Source organism: Euprymna scolopes, chromosome 20, assembly GCF_053919585.1.
Source record: "Euprymna scolopes isolate OS-2025 chromosome 20, ASM5391958v1, whole genome shotgun sequence".
Classification (NCBI taxonomy): Eukaryota; Metazoa; Mollusca; class Cephalopoda; order Sepiida; family Sepiolidae; genus Euprymna; species Euprymna scolopes.
In genome coordinates this window covers 64,453,109-64,466,761 of record NC_136501.1, presented here as the reverse complement: position 1 = coordinate 64,466,761, position 13,653 = coordinate 64,453,109, and the positions used below count along the sequence as shown (strand labels likewise).

Sequence of the window (13,653 nt, the reverse complement as noted above, 5' to 3'; positions counted from 1 at the left end):
GTGAAGGAGAAGTCCTTCTAAACTAAAGCAATTTTTATTTTTGTTTCGATCCAGAGTGCTTCATTGGGGGAGAGAGGAGCTAGATTTCCCCACATTAATACTGACCTTATATCAAAAACTGACTGAATCAGCAAAGATCATCAAACAGGTCACAGATCATAAAATACAAATAAAAACTTTCCCCCATTTATATTAGCTTTGTAACACTTGAAAAAATTATTTTCAAACTTTTTTTTTCACCATAACGTAAATACTTCCAACCTTCATGAATAGTAGCAACATCCCACTCCTTCAATGTAGAGGTGCTGCAAGAGTTTTTACTCTGATAGCTTCTTTCTTCACATTCCTCAGAACATGCTGCCAAGCTCCCCAACAAGGCTGTCCCCCAAAAAACCTGATTCCTATCACAACAGCCCATTATGCTTCAATGGTGATAATAAGCCTTGTTTTGGAAAGCGGAGTAAAAAACAAAAGATATGTTGTTTGCATCTTAAATTCTATTTTTCTTCTTTTTTTTTATTACTTCACAAACAAAGCAAGGAACTACTGTGAATTAGGGATCAACCTTATAGGAGCATTCTAAGTAGGGACTTGAGCAGGGACATGTCTGTTTACATTTATTTCCTAATCTAATTCTTATTTCCTTCCACCTCCAAAGCAGTCATCCTGTTACACAGGAAAAGAAGAAAAAAAAAAGACTGTCATAAAAATACGGAAATAGAAAGTAAACAGCAATAATTTAGGAATTATCTATTTTTATTTTTGTTATGGCCACCGACCACTCAAAATTAAGCCACCAATACTCATCATCAGAGGAAAATTAGATCAAATTACATTCCATAAAAAGAGACTAAAAACAATCTCTCAAAATTGTCTACATCCGCTGAGTGCTTGTTAGCAAGCAAAAGTGAGTTTCATGCCCAATTAAATTGGGTGTTGGCAAAGGATATATTAGGCAAATAAATTTGCAAGTTTATTTATTTTTTTCTTGAAGAATATTCAACAAGTTTTAATCTCAAGTGTTATTTAATAATATACAATTGCCAGACATAACTAAGCGAAGGAAATATCTTATTGGCCTTATGCTAATTTAGTTTGTTCATTGGCAAATCTGTCACTCCATTTGCAATCCTCTGTCTATAAAGAGTTAAATACATCCAAAGATGAAATACTTCTGCCAAATATGAAGAGATGCTGCATAGAGTACTCTTCCTTGCTTTAACAGAGTACAAAATCAATTTCCGCATATTGTGGGAAGTGACGGTGATCCAATGGTTACTGACACTGACAGACGACATGGGTGTTACAAGTTCACATCCAGCTTGTTCTACAAAAATCACTTTCACTAGAAAGAATACTGATTAGAAAAATATCGGGAAACGAATGACAATAGAATCTTCAGATACATATACGATGATGATGACTTTCTTTGCCTTGAGTCAAAACTTTTGTTTATCCATCTACCGAGATATATTTTATGTCATTATCAAAACTATACTACTTCATCATATGTGCTCTAGATATTGGTCATATTTTAAGTTAGAACTGATTTAATTTTCGGATATCTATCTCAAAAGTTTAAGAAAAAGGTGAATGTCACTTTAGACAATACTTTCAGTCTTCTTCATTGTAAAGACTCACTATTTGGTGAATATTTTAGCCAGTTAAGTTCTATATCTTGCATTATTTCAAATTGTACATATTTCTTTGCTGTAATGCATTAGAAAATAAGTGCAAATATTAGAGTTTGTTATTTTCTTAAAAAGTGACAGAAAAACATGCTATGCAAACTCTCTCTCTCTCTCATATATGTATTTCTATATAAAATCAAATACACATCAGGTGCGCTTGAAAGCCAAATCACAACACAATATTATGAAAATAAACAAATATTTTACTTGTTTGAAATTTACAATTTAAATATATTTCGGAGTCAAACTCCATCCTTAATATTTTGTACATCTTTTTTTTTTTCCTTTCTTTATTTCTTTCCATGTTGTAAAGTTGGAGAAAAAAAAGTCAGTTAGTAAAAATCCACGCATTGTCTCTCGGTGGTTGTATTTTGAAATTCCTGAAAGTGCATTGATTATGTGAGATTAACAAAATTAAATCACAACGCAATATTACGATAATAAACAAATATTTTACTTGTTTGAAATTTATAATTTAAATATATTTCGGAGTAAAACTCCACCCTTTCAAGCACACCTGATGCATATTTTATTTTATTCAAATTAAATCAACGCCTCTATAACAGAACTCATACGACTGACATTAATTTCGCATAGCCAATGCACCGTTCCAGCATTTCAAAATACAACCGCTGAGAGACAACGCGCATCTACTTAATATTGAAAGACACCTGGCAAATCCTTTATGATGTCACAAAGGGATGACATCATTCATTAAAACTAGTTGAAAAGATCATAGATGCTGAAGTAATAAAAAATGACAACATTTATTCAACCCAAGCATAGTTGTAATTTATAATTAACTGAACATATCACTTCTCTCAGTTATTTATGTATTTCTTTTGCTCTTCTTACCATATTGATTCAACCATATTTCTCAATGTCTCTGATAGCATTTACAGAAAAAGTTGGCCCTGTCGGTGGGGCATTAGAATACGCCGACTGCCCCCCTGCAGAGGGTAAAAGTCCTTCAATGGGGGTCCTGGATATGACCTTAAACTATATCCAGTGGTGAGGCCCCAGCTTGTGGGCTTTGGGGAGTGTGGAGCCACCCTTTAATTACCATTGCTCCCAGGTCCACTCTGACCTGGAGTGGTAGTACCTGTTAGGGTCCCAACTATGGGTTAAATAGAAACCGATGTGAAAACAACAAATATATTCTATTAAAAAAATTTTTCTTCAAAATCTTTGGATTCGGCATTAAATAACCCGAAAAGGGTTGATATGCCATAAAACAAAAAACAACCAACCAACCAACAGAAAAAGTGACCCATTTTTCAGAATATCTGCTGTACACACATGTATCTGTACACACCATAAACACATATGTAAATTAGATGTGCAAATAAATCTCTATATGTATTATTAATGGAAATTTGGTATCTGTCTGATGCCGTGGTTAGACTTCCACTTCTATAAATTCTACTACTGCACCATCTTTTAATGCTTAATTCTATTTACTATACTATTTCAGATTAATGTATTATGTTCAGTGCTCAACTCTGGGATAGAGGAAATATATGTTTACTTTTACGGTATAATAATCACATTGACACATCGGTTCTCGCCAGATCACCAAAGTTGAGCAACAATGAGCTTGGCTAGTACCAGATAGGAGACCATTTGAGAATACTAGGCAGTGTATGTACTGCACCAGTACATAAAAATTCCCAGGTTGGCATCTGGGGACATGTTTAATCCACTGGTAGAGATGCACGCTCAGTCTTCGTTAAGGAGAAGGAAAAAAAAAAAAACTGATGTAAAACTGGAGGTTCTGTTCTGTCTTGTGGCAGCCATTGCACGGAGTGAAATTAGCAGTTGTACCAAAAGTGTGGTTGGTTCTACACAAAGTCTTCACCGCTATAAACAAATCGGGTGTGGATTTCCAAACAATTTAGTTGCTGTGGCGAATTTCATACATCAAAATCGATGAGATACCTCCGAGGCTATCATAAATATGCTACTGGAGAGTGCATTTGTTACTAGCTCGATTTTGTTGTGTATTTTACGTGCATATAATAGTCAGCATCAGTATAGGCTTACGGTGGTAATATATGCAAGTCCTTTGGAATAAACCAATATTTTTCCTTGTATTAAAATGCTGAAGGACTTTGGAGTTGATGTCAATTATTATCTGAAATCTGTATTAGATAGGTTCTTAGATTGCAAATTCTTTGAATATTTTCTTTTATTGTTAAATAACACATTTGAACTTGACCCTAATCGTAAATGAATTTTCTCAGATATATCTTAAGTAGGTCTCTCTAGCTTTTGACATATTTTTTTATAATTGTTATATTTATATGAGTGTACATATACACATATATATATATATACACACATATATAGATACACACATATATAGATATATTCAAGCACGATTTGATTGAACACGACAGAGTTATTCTTTTTTCCGATTTTTCTGGATATCTTTTCAATTCGAAAACTAACAACTAAAATTACTAGAAGCCAGACTTATCAAAAAACTATAGCCCCTTCTTAACTGGATCTCATTTAACACTGGGATAAATATACTAACAGTATTTAATAACTAACAAGAAACTAAATGAATAAAATATAAAATAAGAAAATCGAAATTGCAAAAAAAAAAAAAAAAAAAAATATAAATACACCAAGCCTCAAAGGAAAAGAAAAAGAAAACGATAACAACAACAATCGCTCGTGATGATAATCGGATGCACTGATAGAAAGCGCTTAAGAATATGGCTAAACAACAACCATGTTTGGGCGCCATTCTATACAACATGCCAGCTGAAATAAAAAAGACCGCTCGGCGAATGGAAAAGATATCCAGAAAAATTGGAAAAAATAACAATGTCGTGTTCAATCAGACATGCTTAAATAATGACTTGCTGCCAAACTATATATATATATATATATATATATATATATATATATAAGGAAAATTACAATTGAATTTACCAAAATTATCCAAGATGGTAAAATTAAAGTAAATTATAAATATTAAAGAATTAATATTTATAAAATTATCTCAGCCAGATATAAAAGCTCGATAAAACCAAATAGGAAATAGAGCTTATAATATGAGCAAACAGTTAATAAAATATATTAAAAAACACTTTGAAATGAGTTAAAAACATATTTAATCTGAAAAGGAAACACTAGATAAATGGATAGTCCTTAATCCGCGGAGTTTCGAAGAAATACTTTCCTTCTCATCAGAGGGTAGGAATTAGCAAAATGCGGGATCGGATTTTGCATGCAGAAGTATTTGATGAAACAACAAGTAAGTCAAAGATCTTACTTGAAAACAAAAAAAGTGAAGCAGAGGGAATATGGTAAAGAAAAATGTGATTACACACGAATGGATAGTCTGGTAGAAGATAAAAAATCCAGTGACGGTAAAATCCAAATGTAAAACTTCAAGAAAGTTAAAAGAATTTCCATTTGTACAAGTAAAATCCAAGGAAATCCCGTAATTGGAAGAAGATGGTCCATAATAATCCAAAGGCAGAAATCCATGGAATAATTCACAAACATGTGTACAAGGAAAAAAAGAAAAGATTCCAATAATATTAATAAAAGAAAAATAAGATGTGCTTTTACTCTACTTCCGAGACATAAATATAAATAATAAAGATCTGGGAAGAGAAAGAGAAAAAAAAGGAGAAACAAAAAATGATGATAAAGTTAAATATAAAATATTAAATAAAATAAAGGGAAACAAAAGTCAAAATGACCCAGACAGGAAATGTTAACGGCGCGAAAAAATATATAGAGCAAAATAATATAGGTCAACTGAAATGTACAGGTCATTACTTAAAAAAATGTCAGCAAGCGTTGTTAAACGACACTAAAAGGAAAATAAAAATAAATAAATATATAGAAAATAAAGAATAAATAAATAAATAAAAAAATAAAATATAATAAAAAAATAAAATATAAAATAAAATAAAATAAGAATAAAAATAAAAATTATTTAAGGGGAGAGGATGCCCGGTATCTGCAAATTCAGGAAAAAAAAAAGTAAGTAAATGCATATAGTAAAATGAAAGTGTGGGTAGATTGATATATTAGATAGATAGGAAAGTTTAAAGAATAAAACAGAAAATGCAGATAAAAAATCGGCCATGCAAAGAAGAGATAAAGAATTAAAATAAAGGATTATTCAATTATAAAGTATTAAGAAGTATGTAGGAAAAACGATAAAGTTAAAGAAAAATCTTTATATCTATATAAAGGGTAAAAGTAATAACTATGTAATTTCAAAATTGCCATAATTAAATTTGGACTTATGTTTACAGAAAGAGATCAGTTCATTTTTAGAATTTATTATATTGTTACTTTGAGGGGAAGTAATTATAGTTATAGCTTCGGTTGTGCAGAGGCGACATGATTTAGAGCCTGGAGTATAAGACTTAACTTTTTTTATAATAGTCCATTTGATTGAGAAGGGAGTATTGTTAGAGTTAAGTTTTTTTAAATTAAAGTGATTAGAGAAGTTCCTTGGTTATTTATTAGAATTATGGTTGTTAAAAGAAGAAATGTGGTTTAATATTCTTTTCTTAATTAATGTTGAAGTAGCGCCGATATATGTATGTACTTTATTAAAAGTTTGAGGTCTGGTATTAATATTAATTTGCTGATTTGTATTAGTTAAATAGTTTGAATTTTGTTCATAGTGTTCAACAAATGGTGGGACAATATCTGTATGAGGACTATTTTGGAGGGGATAATGAGTGTTGTTAGTGTTAGGATGGCTGTTAGGAGAAATATTATTATTCTCATTAATATTATTATTATTATTATCATCATCATCATCATTATTACTAGTTGTATGATTGTAGATGGAAGTGCTGCTCGAGTGGTGTATTGGATTAGTAACTATATCAGATGGAGGATGGGAAGAAGAATAACTTGAAGACAAAATATTAGTGTCTGTTATGGGAGGATTGCGTGGGAGCTCAGTAATAGTGCAAGAATATATAACATCTTTATGGATGCAATCATTATTGAGTGGGCAAGATGTTTGTTATTACAATTACAGTTAGTTTTGGGTTTAATTGGGAAAGGGATTTTTTGGGCTGATTTAATTTTTTTGTTATTTGATGTTAAGATTCTTTGTGCTAAATTAGGCATTGTTGAATAAGAAATCTGGATTGAATTTTTATTGAAAATAGAACTATATCTGTGTGGGTATTTGAAAGAGTTTTGTACAATGTTGAAGAATTCCTTAGGTATATTAGTTTTGACATTTAGGCTAAATGGAGGATTAAACCAAATATTTTTCTTTCTCCTGATGCGACTAGGTGGGTTAGAGGCATTGTGATTAGTATTTTGGTTTGGATTATAAATGTAGACTGGTTCATTGTTATTGATAGCGGCAGATTTTGTTATTTGAACTGGTTTCTGATGAGTCATATTGTGTGTGATTACAGATTTAAGGCGGCCTGCAGGAGGAGCATAATTGTTGTATTTAATCTTTTCCTTGTGTCCTGAGTTCCATAAAGCATTATTGAAAAAAGTAGCATTTTGATTAAAAGTTTTTTTATCAGCAGAAAGAGCAGAAATTCTTCTAGAGACAGATGGTACTATAGATTTTATAATTGAGTTGGGGTGGTTAGAAGATTTATGGAGAAGATTTATATATATATATATATATATATATAAATCTTCGTCTTTTTAGAGCCATATGATTAAAAAAACAAAAAAAAAAAATTAAATATAAAACAAACAAAACGGTTACATAAAGAGAATGTATGAGCTTCAGTCTATGCCCCCCACCCCTTGTCATACTTTCATACAAAAAACACCTATCTAGCTACAACCACTATCAACAGTTTTTCCCCCATTCTCTATCTGTGCCTAAATCTAAATGCAAATTCCATGAACAAAACTTCTTTCCTAAAACTGCTTACTTGTGGAACTCTGTTCCTCTGACCTGCTTTCCAGCTGACTACAATTTGATTAAAACAAAACCTTTCAATGCTGACAGTAATAATAAAATAATAAATATTTATTGATTTTAAATTACTAGTAAATCTAAAATCTATAGATCACCCACCACAAGCGTATTTTTATGCTTGGGAAAATATCTGCGTAGTTAACTGTGTATTTTTATGGTAATTGGGAATAAATAACAAGTATATAGCTGAATATTTAGAGATTTATAAAGAATCGGAATCTGGAATTTAATATGGAATCTGGAATTGTATAAAAATTGGGGAAAATATTGGAATCATCCCATCACTAATATATATATATATATATATATATATATATATATATTAATTTATTATATTAAATGTTATTTTTTTTTATATTTTAAAATATTATTATGTGGATAAAAGTAAAGTATCCATAGACATGCATGTTTCGAAGTTTCAGTTCTCATCAGCATGGTTAGACTTAGTTGACAAGGATTGAACGTTGACAAGGATTGAACATGTCCCTGCTTGATAAGTAGTCTGATGTTTTTACCGTAAGACCACGGGGACCTTATCAATTTTAATGCACAATTTTTACTGCTATAAATGTAAGATTGTTGATTAATTTTTTTTTTTTAGTTAGTGATTAATCATATATATATATATATATATATATATATATATATATAAAGCTGTGTGTGTGTCTGGTCACATATAGGCTCCTATATGGTTGACTATTTTAAAAAAACTGATTACATATAATAATAGAAGATGTATCAAGACACAGGAGTGGGTATGTTTGATCTGGCAGAACGGTGGTTCATTAAAATTGTGGGGTCTGCGTTCGTGCCTGGTCCACAAAGTATGGAAATAAAAAATTTTAAAATTAAAAAAAAAAACGTTTACAAGTGTTTTTGATATAGATGTAAATAATAATACTTTGATAAGTATGTTTTAACTTAAATAGGGATGGTATAATAAAATTGTGGGGTCTGCGTTCATGGCTGGCCTCCATAGAATGGAAATACACACACACTTTAATAAAGACTTTTCACATCTATCTGCGTAAGTATACTTTGATAATTATGTTTCAGTTTGAAGAAATATGGTATAATAAAATTATGGGGTGTTCGTTTGCACCTGACCTCCATAGAATGGAAATATGTCACAAAGTTTAACAAGGTTTTTTAATATAGATCCACAGAATATTGTGATAAGTGTTTCAGTGTGAACAGGTATGGTATAATAAATTATGGGGTTTATCTATTTAATTTTTACTTTCATCATATTTTGCTTTGGTTTTGATACCCCCAAATTCGAAGCTATCTCTTTACAACCCTTCCTTTTCATAACCTATCATACTTTCATAAATCAGAGTCCATTTTCTGTAGGCTGTTTTTGAACCCAGTCAACAACTGTTACTTTTGCTAGTATATATATATATATATGATTAATATAAACAGAGGTTGTAATACAAATTAAAATATCCTTACATATGAGGGTAACTCCAAAAGTAAAGCCTATTTTTATTTTTTGAAAGTTGAAGAACTACGAAAAAGTTGAGGAGCACTTTTGCCAATGTAGAGGAAATTTACTGTGTATGGACATAGTCAAATTTTATTAATAAGAAAATAAACCACAAAAAGATTTTTTTTAAATGGTGTTTTCAATCAAGGAGTTTGATTTTGTATAAGCATAAAAATGAAAATGAACTCCCCTTAAAAACTGTTTATTTAATGAAATAAGTACTTTCCACCTTTATTGCACAAGACAAAAGCATAAAATATTTTTATTAAAACTTCGCTCTATCCATCTCTCTATCTTTCTCCCCCTCTCCTGTTTCCTCATTTCCTTTCCTCACCATCTTTTTCTTCTACACCCACCCCATTCTTCTTTCATTTACACACATACAGCTCTCCTTTATATAGATTCATTAACAAATGAGTTGACATAAGGGAATAAACTCCTTGATAAAATGTTTCGCATTTTTTTTTATGATCATTAGTCTTATAAATTTTTTAGCAATGAATATTAAATGAAACTTGCCTGTTTAAAGCAAAGGCATATAAGTGTTGAATATTAGGCATATTTGTAATCCGATTATTAGGCACTTGTGACAGACCTTCCACCAGCTTCACCATGGCATTGTAGTCCTGAATTAAAAAATAATACAATAAAACATTTAGAATATAAAACAAAGGACAAATCTTTGCAATTTTTAAAATATGAATTCAGGAAATTTGCAATTTTATTATATTAAAATTTTTTATTTATATTTGAAATTTAAGACAGCCAAAACAATATATAATCCATAATATAAAAGCGAAAATGTGTTTGTGTGTGTGTGTGTATTTTTTTCGTATGTCCGCCAAAGGCTTTCTTTTTTTTTTTTTTTTGGGGGGGGGGGTCGCTCGAGGAGGGGGGGGGTCACTGTTTTTTAGAATTTTTATATACTGTCTAGATTATAATTAGTTTGATTTGCGAAATGACGTCGTCTGTATCATATGTTGCAAAATTCACGCTGTGATTTCATTTTTTCTACTACTACGGGGTGATGTTTGACCTAGAAAACCACACGTTGACGTTCAACCACCTGCTTTTTTAAAGGTTTATTTTCAGCTGGTCTCAATTCCCTGCCCTCGTAGTGTTGTGCTAAGTTATCAGGCTATTCACCTCAAGGTTCGAGCCTCCCTCCCAAAATGTTTTTTTTTTATTTTCTTTTTATCCGGGTAATGCCAGGCACCCCCACTAGTCTAAAATATAAATCTCACCTGTCTGTTTAAATGTATGTATGTTTGTATATCTGCCTAAAACTTTTGACAGAGGTCATGGATTTTCACAAGATCGGTATTGTTTTGAAGATCAACCCTTCAGACGACAAATATAAAAAAATTGCCTAAAAACATTAAGTCCTTCACCTTCAACTGGGCTCTTTACTACAAGGAGGGGGTTGCTTTTTTCGACGATATTTTCGAAAGTCATCCCCTCTTTTCGATTAACTAGCCTTAATTTAAATCTTCGCCACTTCCAGTTTGATGATGAACACAATAGTAAAGATGTCGCCTTTTTTTTTTCACATTCTTTTCCTCCTTCGCAGTACAGGTTTGAACCTGTGTCTACTACCATTTTTTTTTTCTTTTTGCTCAACACACACCTCTAAACACCCAGGCAATGCCGGGCACCCAGGCTAGTTCTCCATACAACACATCTTCAATCTTTACTTGCCAGGTTTTACTTCCATGCATCATCACACTGCGATACATGGCTGATAGGACCCTTCCATTGATTGGCACCAGTAATACTTAGCTAGTCAGTAATGGCAACAAGAGATCAAGCTGCAGGAATCCCCCCCCCCCGCTTCCTATTAATTCCTTTCTGATACCCTCCATCATGACTCAGAAGCCTCCTGTGTCCAGTGGAAAACACAAAACAACCTGACAACACAAATGGGGCAACAAAACTGGTTATAACCAGATGGGGTTTTAAAAATCAACTCAACCATCTTTGGTCTCTTGGATATAAGAACCATATGATGTAACATTGCCTTCTCTGCCTTTTACTTACCAACCGGTACAGCTTGGAAGATCTTGCAGAGTAAAACAACAATAATGTAAAATTTGTTACTACAGCTTAAACGGTTATGTCTTTTGATCAAATGTGTTTGTTCACAGCCTACCATCCACATTGTTTGACCAATCATCAAATTTGCTTAAAATATTGGTCATAACCTAACTTAAAATTTTCATTTTAGGATATTTTGGTCAATGGTCAAGGAATAAGGTAAAAATCACTTTGGTTCTGTTCATTATAGAAACTCATTCCTCAAATCACACTGTAGCCAATGATATATGATCTTATATGACCATTAACATTAATCTTGAAATACTTGGCTGTGATCAAACCTTGTACAGAATTTCAACTTCTGATTTGTTTCCAACAAAATTTAAGACTGATCAGATGGCACTTCTGCAGTTTAAAACCCGGTTTTCTGTGAGACTCACTCGGCAACGCCCAGCGGACGACAGAAACTGCCAGATTATACTAAGCAAACGATAATCAATAATAAAAAAAAAAAAATGAACAAAAAAGAAAGAAAACAAACAACCTACTGCAATAATTTCATAAATTTTACTGTTTTATTTATTTTTTTATGGCAACTGTGATTTTGATGGACCTGAACAAGAATCAACTCCCCCCCATATATTAGTGTCCAGTCAATAATAATTCACTGAAAAAAAATTGCAAAAAACCGAAAGCCGTTCTTAGCATGAGGAGTTGTGGGTATTTGGGGGGGGGGGGGTCCTCATTCAGAATAAACACTTCCAACCTCCCCATGCTAAGAACGGCTTTTGAGATTAGGGGTGTTTCTTCTGAAAGCCGTTCTTAACATGGGGAGATTATGGATGTTTATACTATGCTGAGACAGATCGTTTCCTTGTCACAAGACTCGTTGCTTGAAGTTCAATGATACTCTGCCCTTTCTTTTCTTTTCCTTTTAAACCCTTTCCTTTCTTTTTTTTTCTTCCAATTTTTACTGTCTGCTTGCTCACTCAGTATAATCTGGCGTTTCCGGCGTTTGTCAAGTGTTGCCAAGCGAGACTCCCGGAAAAACGGGCTTTGAACTGTAGAGGTACCGATCAGATCAATAATTTTGGAGTTATCAAAGTTTCCATGGTTTAACTTTAGGAATATTTCATATCTCTATCCCTACTATTATATAAAAGGAAGTGTGTGTGTGTGTGTGTGTGCGTGCGTGTGAGTTCATTCCCTATGGACTCTAAAACAGCTGGGCCGATTTTTATGAAAGTTCACACAAAAATATTTTATGTGCCTGACACTGTTCTTAGATAAGTTTTGTATCGGAATGTCTTTAATAAATATCGACAATCAATAATCTAAATAATCTGACAAAAGAAGGAATAAGCGATTTTGATCCAAGTTAACACCTTACACAGCCTAAAATCACAACTGCATTTGAGAAGTTTAATTACAAGCTGACGGGGCGTGACATATAAAATCAACAATAAGTTCTTTGATATGACAGGGGTGCGTTCGAAATGAATCTTTCTTTTTAATACGCAATTGTACCATGATACTTGACTTTTTCATTTTAAACTTAAATTAAAGCCATTATCAAAACACAAGCAGTAAGGTCAAGCATATAAAATCAACAGTAGGTTCTTTGATATGACAGGGATGTGTTGGAAATGAATGTTTCTGTTTAGAGCATAGTTGAAGCATGATACTTGACTTTTGCATTTTAAACTTTAATTCAGCCATTATATATAAAATAATTTTATAAAATCAACAGTAGGTTCTCTACAGTGCAATGTTGACTACAATGTATTGTGGAATGAATCATTGTGGGGAGACATGTGAAGCTTCTTCTCTGAGCACCGTGATTGACCTCCAACTAGAGCAGGCAATCAATCTTTTTGATTGAAAAATAGGCGATTTCATCAATTTCAATCCTGGGTAACGTTGGGTCTCCCCACTAGTAGAGAAATAAAGCTCCGACAAGACTTTGGACAATCCTTACATTGTCAGGTATCTCATGACTCATATGCTCTTGTTGCTAATATATACGTGAGAATTTCACAGGATTTTTATTTACTCTTTATTTCTAATAAATATTTCCCTATTATCCCCACTTGTTACATTTTTTTATGCTATTTTTGCCATTAACCTTAATTATCTATCCCTCACACACTTCTGAGAGGAAGTAGACCTAAAAATATCTTCTTCAGCAATGTTTTTCAAGATACTATTTATTTATGTAACTTATGAAATTCATATTTCTTTTTAACTGCATATTTTTTTTTCATATTTCTTTTTAACTGCATATTTTTTTTTCATATTTCTTTTTAACTGCATATTTTTTATATCCAGTTTTAAAATAGGATTTTGAAAGTTAAATTTAATTATTACAGTATCAGTTAGTTATTAAATCAAATCCAACTATATTGTTATAAAACCACAACTAACTTTCGGAAATCATTGGGTTTTTTTTTTTTTTTTTTTTTTGGTTTGTTAGAAACTATCATCAAGATCAA

The 13,653-nt window shown here is 32.0% G+C and overlaps 1 protein-coding gene across 15 annotated transcripts in view; it reads right to left on the bottom strand.

The window, feature by feature from the left end:
• The window catches only part of LOC145241450 (mitogen-activated protein kinase kinase kinase 15-like), a 391,615-nt gene that overhangs the window by 170,525 nt on the left and 207,437 nt on the right, over window positions 1-13,653 (bottom strand). For all 15 annotated transcript variants that reach the window (XM_080104421.1, XM_080104425.1, XM_080104411.1 and 12 more), the window contains one exon: window positions 9,647-9,753. In XM_080104421.1, coding sequence (XP_079960547.1) covers window positions 9,647-9,753 — 107 coding nt within the window. The remainder of the gene's footprint in view (window positions 1-9,646; window positions 9,754-13,653) is intronic.